Raw genomic sequence first — 17,079 nt, 5'->3', positions numbered from 1 at the left:
TGGATTTAGCTATCTATCTTTGTGTAAGAGGAATAATACTGTAACTCTGAACCTGGGCATAAGCCCAGAAATAGAAGCTTCCTCATCCAAAAGCTCCTGGCATTGCCTTGAATACAATATTATCAAAGATAGTTGTACTCTGTTGGTAAGAAAATACATTGCAGATATTGTGTTTTTGCTGAGGCGATAAGAAGGTGCTCATTTTTCTGCTATCTTTCACAGGGCTAGTGAATCATGTTATATAAAATGGAAAGAATGAATAAGAATATTTCTTTTTCTGTTTTCAGTCCTCCAGAAGCCAGCCAGCTATAGGCTTGAAGCAGACACCCAAAAGCCGGGTAAGATATTATCTGTTTTTCCTAGTTTTGGTGTGCTGCATATTGGTATTTTGCAAAACTTAATATTCTATTTTTTTCTGTTTACTTAACTTTTTGTACTGATACAAACTGATGTGAAAAGATGAGGAATACCTATGTAAACTATATCTGGGGACTGACATATTTATAGAACATAAAAAGTTTGAACTTCCTTTTAGTCACAGTTTCAAAGTATGGGTTGAAGAAGACATGTGGGCGGGAAGGAATTATCTTATTGAAAGCTTGCCACTGGTTAAAATTCACTTTGCCGAATAAGTATTACATATATATACTTTTTTTGGCTATACTAATATCAGTAATAAATTATTAAAAGGGAAAATGTATGTGGCCGGCAGGAAAGGTATTTTTTTATGTGTGATGGGCATAGGGGACCAATTTACCTGTACCACAGGCAATGTGCACATTACCTCTGCTGCCATCTGCAGTTGGCAGAAACCTTACACCCAGCATCCTGCAGCTAATTATAGTCAGTGACTTGCTACTCTCTCCACACTCAAACGAAGATGTGGGTGTGCTGGATAGACGCAGCCCTTCAGAGAGATCTTATAAACACACAGAAGTCAGTCACACATTACAGGCAGGAGAAACATTTCACTTGTAAACTCGGGTTTACTACCACTACTACATCATAGATTAACTATATTTACAGCACAGATTTTTGCCAGAGGCAGAGAAGGCTTTACGGATTTACATGTACACTTCTAACAATAGGTTATCTATCAAAAGTGTGTGTTGCAACTACTGCGTTTATGATATCGGAATGGATGGTTTTTCAGAAGGAGGAGGCTGTTTACATGCAAAGTATCAGGTAAAGAATTGTGTGTGGCTGCTGACAAGATGAGCAGACTTCATTCACACTTGCTGTCCCTGCTCCTTTGTTATTCATAAAAGAGCTCTTTTTTCAGAGACCTTTTTAATAAGCTTTTTGACCTAGATTCCCCATTCTGCTCTTTTCAGCCTTCAATATTTGGCACGCTGGCGAAGGACAAGTCCCCAGCTCACCAAGACTCCAGAAGGGTGAGTAAATGAAGAATCGCTCTTTATAATAGATCATTTACTTTTGAGAAATATTGTGGTTTGGTAGGCTTCATACAGTCACCTTGGCTCCACCGTAGTGTGTTAGTACATGTTGTTTTCCATTACCATTAAACTTTCTATATTGCTTTGACCTCTTGTAAGGCTGTCAAGCAGAACAACCTAGGCACTATACCTGTGCTGTGCTCATTGCTTCACTGCCTCTGTGTTTTTATCTTCCCAGCTTACCAGGGACAAAATAACAGTGGCTTGATTAATTCTTGTTTATGGTAATTTTTGATGAATATGTGGTCAGGGAATGAAGTGCTGTATGCAGGCTGCTAATGGGAAAAACCAGCATGTATTAGAGCATTTATATAATGATATAGGGCAGTAGAGGACATAATCCAACTGAATAAAATGATGTATGAAATATATTTTTGCATAGCATATGAGAAAATGTCAATTGCATGTTTGTGTTCTTTGGGAGGGAGGGAGGGAGGGAGGGAGAGAGAGAGAGAGAGAGAGAGAGAGAGAGAAGCAAGCAGGCAATTCTAGAAAAAGCAGCTGTTCTCCCAGGGGGCCTTCTGATATCACACTCTGCCAGGAAGGATGGGTCTGCTTATCTTATGCTCTATAAATGTAATCCAGCTTAAGATCAATTAACACCAGAATATCAGCCACACCAGGGGCATCCCAATCATGGCAGTATTTATCTTCATATTAATATATATAATAAATATGTATATTTATGTAGAATCTTAATATTGAATTAAGCATCACAAGAACGCATGTCCTTGAATGAATCTCATGTTTTCAATCAGACAGTGTTATGCATGGTCACCTGTTTGACAGTTATATAACTTTCACCTGTTCTAATCCAGCTATAATTGCCAATAATTTTTACAGTTATCTTGGCATGGCTTTGATGTTTCATGGCACAGGTTAAGGAGCCCTGAGATAATACTGGCAGCTGTAACTTGCAGTGCAATTGTCTCTTTGCCTTACCTGTATTATGCACAATATTATGTATACTATATGGTGGCATATATTTATATTACATATTTTATTGTCTAAGAGCACTCTTTTGCTATGCCAGCCTTTCATTTAGTAATATCACAGGTATAGTGGATGCTTTAAGGATGCAAACAGTAACCCACGAAGTCTCACAAGATCATCTTGTTTGGAAGGGAGATATTTATTTAAGTGTTTGAAATTACAAATCATTCCATCAAACTTTTATAGCACATTTTTAATCAGCGATACATCATTTCATATCAGTTTTGATTATTTTCTTTTTATGTACATTGCCTATTATATACCTCCCAATGCTTGATTCAGTCTTTCAAATAAGATTATGTGCACAATTTTTATGCAGATATAAATTATGAATAGCAGATACCTGCTCTTAACTGTTTCATGCTTTTTGACCTGCAACTGCAAAAAATGCATCAGAAAATCAGACATAAAATGGTGATTGCAACTCTAGCCAGTAAAGTCATCCATTTTGTTACTGGATTTATAAGTTGAGAGCAGTGCTGTGAACACCCAAGAGGAATGAAACTGCTCTAGATCCTGTAGATATATTCTTTTTTATCACAATGTGAAAAGCGCCAGTTAATGTGTACTGGAGTATGGAGGAAATGAATGCATATTAATGGTCCTGGGGTTTATTCAAATGGATATTTCATTGACCATAAGATAGAATTGATGTCTGATATTAATCCTCGTTTTTAATCACCTGTGTTCATAAACAGCAAGGTGTCATTGTGAACAAGTGGGTATCTTTTTTATGTACTCTCTGGCTGCTCTGATAGCACCCTGACTTTCAAAGTCCATTGGAAACTCCTGCATCCCTAGCCTATATAAAAGTGAAGGAGAGTACATGCTGAGTAAAGCCAAGCCACTGGCAAAACAGGGTGACCAGAATGGAGCAGGACTGGTATGTCTAGTACTTCTGATTAAATCCTGCCATAGTTTCTGATGTCCACTGTTTTTCTTAGAATTATTCACTGCTAACCCCTGTTTATTTTACTCAGTAATGGGCAGTGTAGTACATTAAAATTCAACTTCGATATGAGGAAACTATTGTGATTCAGGATTTCCAGTACTCTGTGATCAATCAATGAGTAATTTATTCCCTGGAGGAGAACCATTGATTGACCAGGGCTATTTCTAGGGTGGTGACCAATATGGATAGAATATGATGACAGTTGATCAGAGCTAAGAAGTCAGTGGCAGCGTGATTTCCCATGGTTATTTACAGCAGGGAAGACTATTTACCAGTATTGAAGGGTTATGGTCCCCAGACTGTCTTTTATTATTGTCAGTGAAAAGACCTACAGACTCTGGAAAAAAAATAGAACTCAGCTGGGCTGTTGTGTTTGGAATTCCAGTGTGGTTAGTAATTCATTGATACAAATTTCTGGACAAGATATAGATAGATTTTCCAACAGTGAGTAGCGATGGACTTCATGTATGAAATACCTGCCATTCCTTGGTTCAGTGTATTGATGTGTGGTGTGTGTGGGTGGGTGGAAGGAGATCGGGGTACTTGGTTATTGTAAACACAGTGGTTTCCACTTCATAGGGTGAAGCTTGAAAGGTCAGGTTGCATGGAATGTTTTCAAAATAAGGATGTTTTCCAATTTGAAAAAAATGCTTTTGTAACCAATGAGGTAATGTCTATATTCAGTATATTATACTTGGTTGTATCAGGAAAGGGATACAGGGCTGAAAACGGGGTGGTTTCGTATATGTAGGGTGAATCCAAAAGGTCGAGTTCTACAGGTGATTTTTACAACCATGAAGGCAATGCACTCATCTTGTTATTCTATAATGTACATTTCCAAGAATAATGTTTCAATATGGATGGCATTGACGTAAATACTAGGGCTGGGGCAGACTTTGATTATTTCTAAACAGAGGACCATTAGGGGATACCACTGTGATTTAGGGAATATTCTTTTTCCTTATCCTGATTTATTTAGAATATGACTAACCCACATTATTTGCATTGTTTAACCAAAAATGTGTCAAGGATTGTTATATTTATTTTCATGTTTTATTTTTATGTAAATGTAAATATGTGTTATTCACCCAAACCTGACACAAAAATGCAAATTTGTTTACATACACTTAGTGTCTAATTGGTTGGTGTTCAGGTTAGCTGCCACAGTGCTCTTTCTAATATATGCTGTTGTACATCAATTGATGAAGTACAATGTTGTAGCTAGAAGCTTCGTTATGTTAATATGTTGTTAGATGAAGGTCTTCCTTTTATACACGTCTTAGGTGATTGACATTTATGGGTGAAAGGAAAGTGGATTTGTAACACTAACCTTGGCCAATTTCCTAGAAAGATACTGGCACCTTTTGGGTTAGTTCTAGATAACATTATGCTATGTGTCTGTTTTATTTGTATGATGAACAAATGTAAAACCACTGTTGCTGAACAATAATTCTTATTGATAAAGCACCATGTACACTAGCAAAAAAAACTAAAAATCAATCTTGATAACATGTTTCAAAGCTGTTAGGGCTTCCAGTGTCACAAAATGTTGTCTAAACATGATATAGTATTTGCCTAAACATTACTTAAGTCCAGAGTTATTCTACATCATTAGAAACCCTAGGCAAAATCTGAATGCTGGTTCTAATCTGGGAACTGTTTTGTCCCATGTAGAATGAAGTTGCACTTGGCATGCATTGCATGTTATTAATATGTAATCAAGAATCCCCTAATATAATTAGAGGTCATAATTACAATTATATGCCTTTTGTATGCATAATTTTAGCAGTTGGGCAGTTCAGAGACTTAAAAAGATTATGATGTGCTTTCAGTGAAACCACAACAAACCTAAAATTTGAAGCATATGCTTTAATTCTATTTTTCTCTTGAGAGTTGGGTTTTGAGAGGTTAAATCCAGTTAGACAGTGGTTTGTGTAGTTTTGGCAGGAATTGGGTCCAGATTGAGTAAAACCACAAATCCCTACATTCCTGCTGAGACAGCCTGATCAGAACCTTTCAGTGAAAGATGCTTCACTTTCATCCAGTGCACAGTGGCATGTTCTATCCCATGAAGTACACTTCCTGTCATGTCATAAATTAATAATGTCCTGCCATAATTCTATGACGCAAGAAGAAAAAGTGTATCAAAATTTTGAGGTTTTTAAAAAGCTTGAATACATTGTAAAGTAAAGTATGGATGTTGCATTTTAATGATTCCAGTTAGTGATTAAAGTGTTTCCCCTTTGAGAAAAATTGAATAAGTTGTAGCACAGCCCTTTTTTGCACCAAAGGCACCTGTCATTCAACAAGATATATATTATGCATAATTAATAGCCCAGAGACTGTCATAATCACCTATACCCTGTATCGTAGAGAATATTGCAAAAGTACTTTGATGTCATCTTGGACATCATTAGCATTGTACCTGCACCTTTTTGAGGAAGTTCGGTGCCGAGCTGATGCAAGATTGTCACAAAATTTTGGTAGGACTACTTACTGGTCAGTGTGACTTGACCATTTGGTCTGAATGACTTACATGGCAAGACTGGACACTTCGAGAGCTGGACATCTAGCATGAAGAACTTCCTAAAAGTATGACTGTCATATGGACAGAGATAAAATACTATTTTGTTGTGGTTTTTTTTTAGTTAAAAAAATTTATATACTAGTAAGGATTATTTATATCTTTCAGGATGCATGGTTTTTTTAAAGTATCATAGGTACCTGAGATTTACAAGGTGTGTGTGTGTGTGTGTGTGTGTGTGGGTGTGCACAGAGATACAGCATGCATGTGGATTTATGTACACATTGACAGTTTTTTTCTCTTGCTGATTTTTACTTGGTGATGTCATTTAATATAATACAATCTTCCTCATTTATTTTCAGAGTATTGGTCCCCAGATGATGAGTCTGTGCCACATGTTCCGCTCATCTGGGGATGGATATGATGGACTCACTGTAGATGAAAATGATGTAAGTAGGCAGATGAGATAAAACATACAGTAAGAATTTCTTTTGATACGTTTTTGATTTTCTTACTGGCAGTTGACACAAATGCTTTAAGTGCTATGTCTGTATGTTATATTTATTTCTCATGATGGATATCTTTTGTATTCTGGTCATGGCTAATGAATATAAGCAATTTATTGCTCTGGATATTTTGTTGTCAAGTTTTTAATGGTAATGATAATTGTGAATGCAATAAGTAAAGATATGTTATTGTTATTTTTCAATTGATTGATCCTAATCATTTGGGAATATCAAAAGAAATTGAAGTTGCCTTTAACTACTCCTGGTTCATATAATTAAGCTTGGCTGAGTATGTTTGATTGATGTGGGAATTACAGAAATACAATATAGTTATTAAATGTAGTGTTTTTACACCGAGATACAGTCATTATCCAGGCACAGTTGATATGGTGTGTTTTGCTTTAAGTGATTGAGGGAACATTATGATGCTTCCAAGAGTGTTGCTGTGTACTAGAATTGCCTGTAGCACATGATAAGATTCATATGCACAGGTGCAAAGATGACTACTTTTTGTTGTGCAAATACATTAGAAGTTAATTATGTCCCTACTGTACATCAACAATGCTGCTGTCTGTACTGTCAATGCTGCTGTTATGATATGCTGCAAAGCAGGATCACTGTAAGCAAATTTTCACCTTGTGCACATTTACAATACTGCCATTTCGACTTGCTGTTAGAGCAGTCTCAGATTTTGAGCACATGTAGTTCATATGCGGTACATTCTTAAATCTGCTTATAAATATAACTAGACAGTGTATTACACAATGATGTAAGAGTCGTGTACCATGTCAGGAAATGTTGTGGGAAAGAGGACAAAATTTTTCAAAACAAAATCCTGTAGTGGCATCGCAAACTCTTTCCTATATTGAGGCTGGCATTGTGACAACTTGACATGTTTACAAAGAGGTTTTTGAGAAAGGAAATGCAATTACCATCCTCTATTTTGGGCTGGATTCTTGTTGGTCATCATTAGGCCACTGATCTGTTTTGCAAGGAGAGAGTGGCTGTCTGTTGTCTGAGAGGGATACTTGATCATCCCTCAGTTAATTCTCCATCCCTGGCCTCCTGTATCTATTTTCAATCATGTGACCTTGATATGTCTAGCAGAAGACAATGAAATTTATTCTTTACTGTCCATTGATGGTGGCCAGTGCTGTGATGATTATTTTTCTGTAAAGGATTGTTGCATGCCTCCATGATGTCCTGGAATGTTAATCTCCCTGTACTATGCTCTTTGGTCACTTTATCTTCTGCTTTGACATAGAAATGCACTGAAGACCCTCAGAAAAGAATAAATATTCTAAGGGAATTTAGAAAGATGATATAAATAGTAGGATTACTGCTTTGAAATATGAAGGATGTTATGAAAAACAATTTGTTTAAGGAAGAATGATGGAAATATTACTGGAAGAAGAATGACGCATTAAGATTGTGATCAAGAGAATAATGGTGACAAAAGATACTATGAAAGAAATTTATTTTGAAAAATAATGTCTGGGTGTGCACAGTAAATTGATCTAATATGGAAGTGAGAATACTGGGATAATGGGGAGTTTTGGTTGGAAAAGTAACCCAAGTCAAAAGTTTGAAACACAAGATAGAAGATAATGGGAGAAAACAACCCATTTCTTGACAGCGATACTCTTCTGTCTGTGTGATTCCCATTTGTAGTAGTACTAATAGTGGAGTCAGTGTAATTGATATCACCACCACCCTGCCTGTGCCATTCATTGTCTTAACCAAGCCATTGACTATGTTTATGCTGTGGTCTCCCATTGCCGTAATGTGGAGAGATGTGAGGTAGATAGAGAACCACAGGAGGAGGCATCCATGGTGGGAATTTGCCAAGGAAATGAATGACCCTGCACAATTTCTGATGAGATCAAATTTCAGAGAGGAAATCTCTTTTTTTTAAAGATTTGTTTGGAAAAAATGACATTATCTTCTCTTTTTTCTTGAACTCAGTTGGTGGTTATCTTTTTTGCCCAGTTGTTGAAAAAGAGTTCATAAGGGGATGATGTCCATTTTGATTAACGTAGACAATCCTGAGAATTTTTTCCTTTCTCGTGCACTCTTTTCGTCTGAAAATGTCACATTAATACCAAGATAAATAAACATAAAGATGTTTTTTTAAATCTTTTCTAGAATAGAATAAAATTCCACCATTTAATTTATTTAAAAAAAATTATAATCATTTTTTTAAATCCCAGACAAAAAAGTTTCTCAGGTTTTCAGTTTCTGATAAGGGCAGACAGACAGACAGACTAGACAGGCAGGCAGAGAGAGAGACAGTAATGATAGACAGGCAAAGACATACTTGACTGACAGACAGATAGATGTTACCAGAGATGAAAGCAAACTGCTGCCCAGTTATGTTCAGTAGGAAATGTAGTATTAGGTCACAGGCCCACTGCATTGTGCAATGATCTTATGTGGGCGTGATGTGAAGTGTAGATGAGTAATAAATCTAATATATTGTACAAGTAGTCAAAATATTCTGTCCATCATGATTGAAATGGAGCCTGAACAGATCCTGGTTGCAAAAATAGAATGTATACTCAGTTCAGTTTTAAAGAGGAGTACTAAGAAAAAGAAGCCACTAATGGCTGTTTTGCAAAAAACAGGTTTCACATTTCAAAACCAAAACATTAAAAATTGAATGGTTATTTATGCTGCTCCTCCAGATGACTTCCTCTGCATCTAAACAAAATGAAAAAAAATGTCAGAGTGTTATAAAAAGTCCAGAAAATTTTAAGATGACATATGTCCACTATTTTGATTTCCAGTTATTCATAAGAGAGTAATGTCTTTGTATGGATGTTGTGGTATTCTAGAAACGTAGGAGTTTTAAGGCATGATATTATTAGTAGTATTATTTACCACAGTTTTCATGACCCTGTTTTTAGCCTGTTTCCTGAGCATGTGTGGGTTCACTGGTTTCCGTATTTCTCATGGTTTCAGTTGCGGAAGCCAACAAGCTGGCCGTATGTAGCTTCAACTGTAAGTGCTTTCAGACAGAATCCTGTTTTTCATCGCAAGGTTGTTTGTGAATTTTTTGGATCAGTTGCTGTCAGTGGGCAGCTAGTTTTTGTGGTGTGCTGCTGTTGTTGTTGTGTTCCTAGTTTCATTTCAATTACCTGTCATGCTGATTACGGACTTGTGCAATGGTCAGTCCCAGATGTGGCTCGAAAAGGTATTGTTTGTCGTTATTCTATTTATTTCAGCTGTTGTTATTCAGTCCATGCATTATTAAATTTTGGTTATATTTTTTTGTGTGCGACGTACTGTGTTATTGGTATCATTAATTGTGTGTTTGTTTGTGTTTATTTTATGATATAAATTCCAAGAATATCTCCTGAACTATGTAATCAATGCTACATCCTATAATTTTGTCATAGTGAAAATTGGACTGAATCAAAATCCTAACCTGCCGAGAGAGAAGAGGATTCAAATATAGGAAACACCAGTGAAACGAATTGTTTTTAAGTGAATGCAGGGCCAAGTACTCACATTTGGCCTCAACATCTTTTAGACAATTTTCTAATTATAAAGGTACAGGCGTGGAACTGTTTGAAAACTCCAGAGGTGGCGGGTTGTTTCTGGCTTACACGGGAGCAGCAGCCACATCTGATTTCAATAAAAACTAGGTTGACTCAGTTAATTGATAAACTTGTGTCTCTGATGATGCTAATTGGGTGTTTATTTTTGCTAATCAGGCACTGATCTTCCAAGACGGGAACCTCCTGGCAGGATCGCTTGACGCCTTGATTCGCCATCTTGTACCCACAGCAGAATACTATCCAGATGTGAGTAATGCACTTTTATTAAATTACAGATGATTTCTTCTAAGATTTGCTTGGAAAATCTCTTTTTGTAGTCATGGCCAATGATATTGTTTTTGCACATGAGTCATCCAAATGTATTTTTTTTTTCATATGAAAAATTGTATTGTGTGATTATTTAAGTGAGATTGATAGTTTATCGTAATAGCAAGTAGGACTCCACATAAAATGATAGCTCTTTTCTTTCTAATCATCTGAAATAACTAAACCACTCATTGATGACAAGTTCAGTTCCCCACAGTCTTATTTAATAAATAAGGATAATTGCAATCATGTTTAATGCAAAACTTTACTTGTCTGCATTAGTGAAGCAGGCTTTATGCCTTATACATTGTCTTCTTTTTTTAAATTAAAAAGCCTTTTTGAAATGATTGTTTTTGAAATTTTCAGAGGACATACACTTTTGCATTCCTTTTGAGTTCTCGGTTGTATGCAAGGCCTCATGAGTTGCTAAAAGAAGTCTGCAAGGTGAGAATACACTTTTTGATCGATGTGTCAGACTGATGTTTTGTGAGATCCTAGTATCATGTCAAAATGATAGGGTAGGTCCATTAACCCTCAGTCTATTAACTGGAATGTATATGCTTATGGATTTTGAATTACAGTCTTGCCATTTACCCCATAGGAAATTATTTTTTGTTTTTTTTCTCAGAGGATCTACTCTTTCTTTCTGCAAGTTCTTATTGCAGTTTTGTGTGTGTGGTATGGCATGCATGAGCAATGTTTTCTTTTACCTCAGTTAATTTTATTTCTCTCATTTAGGTGATGTGTGTTTAGCTGTTGATGCTTACTATTTATTATTCCATGAAAGTTATACATCTCTTAAGATGTGTTAAAACATTGTTATTTGGGTAAGGCCATGTTGTTAGGAGCAAAAATGTCCATGCCAACTTTTAAAATAATTTTATTTGTCATTAACTATATTCCAGCTTTGCAAGTCACAACAGCACTTAGAAGATGGAGAAAAGGTCAACAAGGTAAACTGTCAGGGGTGTTAACAATTCACAGAACAATGGTCATTGTAAATAAACACTCCTTTTAATGGGTCACAGAGTTTTTTGAAAGGAGGAGCAAGTAGCTGAAGGCTATGTCTCATATTCCTATTGTTACCTCAAGTAAATAATGTTTAGTCCTTTAAAAAGTTACAGGAAACAATTTAGATAGAAATAAATTTGAGAACAAAAATTGATGCCTGAAAGTATAAGGTACCATTTCTGTACAGTTAAAAAAAGGATGTGAACACAAACTAAAAATCATTGAATGTGGGTGGTTTTGATTTCTTGACTTAATGAATAGATTCTGTCTCTGGAAAGTAGTCATCAGATTTCATCTTTTTTTTTTCAGGAAAAATTAGGGAAATTTGGTCCAAATATCATTCAGTTATTAGGGTAAGTTTTGTTTATTAGTGACAAATGTGTATTTTGCAATGATTTATGCCATCTTTGCAGGAGTTAGCCTAACAGCATTGATCAGATTAGGAATCTTTACGTTGTTAAGCACTGACAACAAAAACAGTACAAAATGATAAACTGGTATTGTATTGATTTTGTTATCTTGATAGTAGGATTTATCTATATTTAATGAGAGAGATTGATCTCCCCTTTCACTTTTGGTATGGATTGAAACAGTCGTGCAACAGTGCGTAATTTGAAAATTGTGGAAGTGTTAATGATCATCTTAAAAGGTTTCTGGCCAAATTTGATCATCCCACCCTCTTTTTCAAAAATATTTTTCATCATTTATAAGTCTGAATGTGGGTATAACTGTCATTTTGTATATATTTGGATCACATTATTTCTGAAAAATATACTAAACAGGGGGCAATGTTCATGAAGTTACTATTAGCTGGCATTGGGAGTCATCAGGTGAAACTCTTCATTAATTGAAGTTTCTTTTAATGGACCCTTTAAGTACAAGATGCAGGCAAAATATGTTATGCAGGTCTCAGTTTATACATGTATTTGTTACAGTTATACCATGTTAAGAAGCAGTAAATTTTGTTATACCAGATCTGCTATCATTGGCATCAGCAGTTAGAGTTCCAAAACCTTCCCTCTGGAAAAAGGTGAAGATTACTTTAAGTAAAGAAGCAGTACAAATGCAATTTAGAAAAAAGGCCCAGATTCTATCCCTTCAGATGTGCTAACTTCATGCCTCTCAATTTGTTTTCAGAGAGTGGACAGAAATGCTTCCATATGACTTCAGGGATGAGCGTATGATGAAACAGTTGAAGGAAATCACACAGAAGATAGTGACGATATATCCTGAGTTAAGGAAAGAAGTTGGCATGATCATGCATGACCTAATAACAAAGGTGAGTTTAATGCTGAAGTTTCATTATTAAAGAGGTTGCAGATTTTTTAAAAGACTCATTCATTGTTAGACAACTTGTTTTTTTTAAGAGTAGAGGAAGTTGGCTGGTAAAGTTGCACTTTCTCATGCCTTGAAAAGGTTGATAACATACTATTTTAAATACCATGTTGCTTTTTAATGATGATCATGTTTGAAATCTAAAAAAATGTATTTAAACTTTGGCAATGGTTTTAAAAATCTCATTTGTTCTGACCATAAGTATATAAGATGAAGGCTTAAGAATTGTTTCCTTTTCTTCTAGTTGTCTAGTTTACAGAAATATGAAGAAGCACTTCAAAAGATCAATGCAGAGGCCACTCAGAGACTAAAACACATTGTGCCAACGGTAAGAGATTCATTTACTTTGCTTCTAGAATTACGTGGTAACCCCTATTAGCATGGGAGGTCCCTGTGTTATTAACACATCATTGATTAGCTTTCCAAAATGTTTTCCATGTTTTATTGCTAATGCCAACAAGGCACCAGCAGTGTTTACTTACGTACTGCAAACACAGTTTTATAGGCCTGGGGTGTATTTTGAGGTATTGATTTGCTAACAGTTGTTTCTTTTTGTTCTATAGGACATTGGCACCAGATACTAATTAATTGTTGTATTTTTTTAATGATTAGTATTGATGGGTTTTTCTTGGCCTGTCTTTATTGTAGTGGGTTAAGTTCAGATATAAAAAACATGTCAGCAGGAATGCTATAAGGACTTTGCTTGTTTCACAAAATGTTTTACTTTTTATATTTGATTTAGTGTATTATTTATTATCAAATAATTGTGTTTATTTCCTAAGTCAATTATTTATGTGTGGCAGAATGGACATTTTATATATTTTAATATTTACATATTTTTCTATTCTACTTTAGACTGATATCGTCCAAATGTGCCCAAGTCCACTAGATTTGGCTCAGCAACTTACACACATAGAGCTGGTAAGTGCAGTGTAGTTACATAACCACTTTTTCTTGCACACAGTGCTAAGATATAATTATTTTGTTATCCTTTTTTGTGATTTAGCAAGTTAAATGTCAATTTTCTTTGTTGTTTAATACCAAATATCAAAGCAGATTTGTTACATCAGTGAACATAAAATGCATAATCTATCTGAAAATGTGGTAGTTGTTTCAATAGTTTATTTAATGGTTTCTGTAAAATTTGCTTCATAGTTATATATGTGCTTTAATTAAATTTTAGGAAAGGCTCACAAACATAGGGCCTGAAGAATTTGTACAGGCATTTGCCAAGGAAAATGAATTACAGGTAGAGTAAACATATTTCAACCAATAAAAAGTTGGGTGAATTAAAAATGTGTTTTATGTAAATATTTGCCCCTTTCCAAATAAATAATTAAATATTTGAAAAATTAAGGAGAGAGAGTACCTGAAGAGTGATATTGTCATCAAATATTTTTAATGATTGTTCATTACAAAAAAAAAAAAAAAAGAATGGTGCATGGAATTTTGTTATTCTGAAAAATCCTTAAACTTGCAAATTTATGAACTATATGACATGCATAAAACTCACTTTTAAAAGATGGTCAAACTTTATTTCAGACCTCATACGATGACATGAAGAAAACCAGCAATTTAGAAGCATATGTGCAGTGGTTTAACAGATTAAGCTACTTAGTGGCCACAGAAATTTGCATGGTAAGAAATTTGTCTGATGAGATTTTGTTGCCCACACTTCTGTTTTATACACCATTTGCAAAGTTCAGTGTTATAAGGTAAAATATGGACAAAAAAAATTGAAAATTATAAAACTTTATGACAAAAAGGTTATGTAACAAAATTAATAAATTTTACATTGATGCTCACATCACACTTTCTGTGTTTGCAGCATTTAAAAAAGAAGCACAGAGTACGCACAATAGAATACTTTGTTGATGTTGCTAAGGAGTGCTTCAACATTGGGAACTTCAATTCTCTAATGGCTATCATTGGTAAGATATGACCACTGAAATTATTATCTCATTTCTTATATTTTGTTTCAAACATTGACTATTAAAAGTTTTTTATACATACTGGATTTAATGTTAATGAAAGAAGTTACCAAACACCAGTTAAAATATTTAGTTTCAGAGCTTTTGCAAGTTGTGCATGTTTATGCTATTGTTCTAGAGTAAATGATGAAAGGAGGAAAAATAATCTATATCACATTCAACTAATTGTTCTGTTAAATCATGCAATAAATAGATAATTTCATATTTTTATAGCGGGTATGAATATGAGTCCAGTTGCCAGATTAAAGAAAACAGTAAGTTGACTTTTGATAGCAAACTTAATAACTTTTAAATTGCTTTGTTTCATTTGCAATCTTATTTTGATCATAATTCTTTTTTATATTAAGAACCTGATTTATTTTCATGAAGTGATGTATGGCGTTCTTTAATGAAATCAGCTGGCTGGCTGGACATTTTTAATTTGTTTATTTGAAGTATGTTAACAATATTAAAACTACTATTACATGAGCAAAGAACCTTGCTAGGGTCAAAATATTAAGCATTTCCTTTTTTTTCTAAAAAAAATTATTGCATTTATATGCAACATGTTTCTTTTTTTCACAGTGGTCTAAAGTCAACACACAGAAGTTTGAAATACTTGAGGTAAGACTACCACAATTAGTCTGAAGAATGGCATGTGGGGTTGGCTCATGTTTACATAAATATTTTGATCGATTTTCCACATAAAAAGAAAAAAAAATTGCTCTTGCGGATGTAAAATGAGGTGAAAATGTAACCATACCACTTTTGTCTTAAAGTAAATTATTCATTTAGTTTCTATATGTAATCAACCCGCACATAACTGCTGTTTGAACATCTGGTTTATATGGATATGTATGCATAAGCACCATAACGTTGTCAGGTTTCAGTGCTGTATAGTACATGAAACATACAGAATTATCTATAATAGGATGTAAGACTAGCATTTTTTGCCCCTTAAAATGAATCACCACTCGACCCAAAAAAATGTTTTGAAAACTGTTGTTCTGCTCTGTCAATATTAAAGGTGGTATAATTTAATGTTGTATCATAGTTTATAAAAACTGTATCAAACAGGTTGATATTTATTTTCCAGCACCAAATGGATCCATCAAACAACTTCAGTAGTTACAGGTCTACGCTGAAGGCAGCCTTATGGAGGTGCGAGGGGGCTGTGGAAGAGAGAGAAAAGGTGGGTCTACAAAAACTTCTTGAATAGGGTGGCTCACTTTTATACATCTTATTGTAGCCAAATAGCTGATATCCTGATATGTTTTAGCCAAATCAAACCATTGATTCGAAACATTTATGATTAGGCAAAATTTTTAATTTTACTTCCTCAAACCAAGTGTGGTTATCTTCAAGGTTTAACAAATATATTTTATGTTAGCATAGGTCTAATTGTACAAGAACATGATAGTGAAAGTAAATTTTCTAGTAGTCATAGGGTTGTTCCCTTTATGTATGACTAGTAAGTTTCAGGTTTGCTTTGTACTAGCTATTTTTATCTCCTCCTTCTTAAGTAGTACAAGACTCATTTATAGAAACCAATGAGGTTGATGAATTTTTGACCAGTTCAAACTGCTTTTATTTTTGCCAAATTCAAACAGGATTTTACAGTTTTTAACTCAAAACTCGAAAACATCGCAAATTGTGATAGCAATATCACCTTTCATTTCAAGGCTATTAAATGGGGCGAGTAAATCCCGAGTTATGGAATAGAGACTCTTGTGCTTGGTCGCAATTTGTGATGCTTTCGAGTTACGGAGCCCTGATCGTCAACTTGGAAATCCTAATTATTGTCAGGAGCTCTAAAACTCTTGACCAACGCTCACGCAGTATGGCTGGTGAATAACAAAATGAAAACCCCTTACAGTGATTCAGGATGTATAACTTCTAATACATGATAGGACAATCTAAATGGTTATAATAAGTATGTATTGCATGACATTTATTGATCTTTATCTGCGATTGTAACCTAAATTGGCCTCTTAGCTGGCACAAATAAACATTTTACTACCTTTGATATGGTACCAGTTTTGCACAGCTCGAGTGTTGTTGAGATATATCAAAAGTGGAATATTTATAATATTTATCAGCCAACCACCACTTAGATAAGATAAGCAGGACTGTATATGTTTGTTAACTTAAGGAGGGTATGATACAGAAAAGGTAAAAAGATGCTTGGACTGCTTAAAAGTACATAGATTCAAAAAGAAAAAAATGTGTATAAATTGTTCTATGATAATATGAATAAAGAGATCTCAAAAAGACACTGTAAGGTGCTGCCCCCTGTGGTTACAATTTTTACAAGGATATCATATAAAATTTTTGAATATGCAATCTGTTTCAGGTACCAAAGAATTCATTTTCATTGATGTGTATTGTACTTATTTTTGTATTAATCTACCACCTGGCCCTATAAATCTTCTTAAATATATTGTGTTATGTAAATGAAATTTATT

General features: G+C 34.6%; 1 protein-coding gene across 10 annotated transcripts in view; it reads left to right on the top strand.

The window, feature by feature from the left end:
• The window catches only part of LOC106168352 (ras-GEF domain-containing family member 1B), a 46,856-nt gene that overhangs the window by 14,408 nt on the left and 15,369 nt on the right, over positions 1-17,079 (top strand). For 5 of the 10 annotated variants that reach the window (XM_087003459.1, XM_087003462.1, XM_087003464.1 and 2 more), the window contains 17 exons: positions 288-338; positions 1,335-1,394; positions 6,289-6,375; positions 9,394-9,432; positions 10,149-10,238; positions 10,665-10,742; positions 11,204-11,251; positions 11,619-11,662; positions 12,447-12,588; positions 12,889-12,972; positions 13,500-13,565; positions 13,828-13,893; positions 14,187-14,282; positions 14,473-14,575; positions 14,849-14,889; positions 15,200-15,238; positions 15,711-15,806. In XM_087003459.1, coding sequence (XP_086859585.1) covers positions 288-338; positions 1,335-1,394; positions 6,289-6,375; positions 9,394-9,432; positions 10,149-10,238; positions 10,665-10,742; positions 11,204-11,251; positions 11,619-11,662; positions 12,447-12,588; positions 12,889-12,972; positions 13,500-13,565; positions 13,828-13,893; positions 14,187-14,282; positions 14,473-14,575; positions 14,849-14,889; positions 15,200-15,238; positions 15,711-15,806 — 1,230 coding nt within the window. Of the gene's footprint in view, positions 1-287; positions 339-454; positions 1,186-1,334; positions 1,395-4,858; positions 5,995-6,288; positions 6,376-9,393; positions 9,433-10,148; positions 10,239-10,664; positions 10,743-11,203; positions 11,252-11,618; positions 11,663-12,446; positions 12,589-12,888; positions 12,973-13,499; positions 13,566-13,827; positions 13,894-14,186; positions 14,283-14,472; positions 14,576-14,848; positions 14,890-15,199; positions 15,239-15,710; positions 15,807-17,079 lie in introns of those variants that run through there. The other 5 variants (XM_087003463.1, XM_087003460.1, XM_087003466.1 and 2 more) reach the window with 5 other exon arrangements.

Source organism: Lingula anatina, chromosome 2 (genome assembly GCF_051362555.1).
Source record: "Lingula anatina isolate TDL-2025a chromosome 2, LinAna3.0, whole genome shotgun sequence".
NCBI classification, from domain to species: Eukaryota; Metazoa; Brachiopoda; class Lingulata; order Lingulida; family Lingulidae; genus Lingula; species Lingula anatina.
Note: the sequence above shows the minus strand (reverse complement) of the source record. Positions and strands in the feature narration are given on the sequence as shown.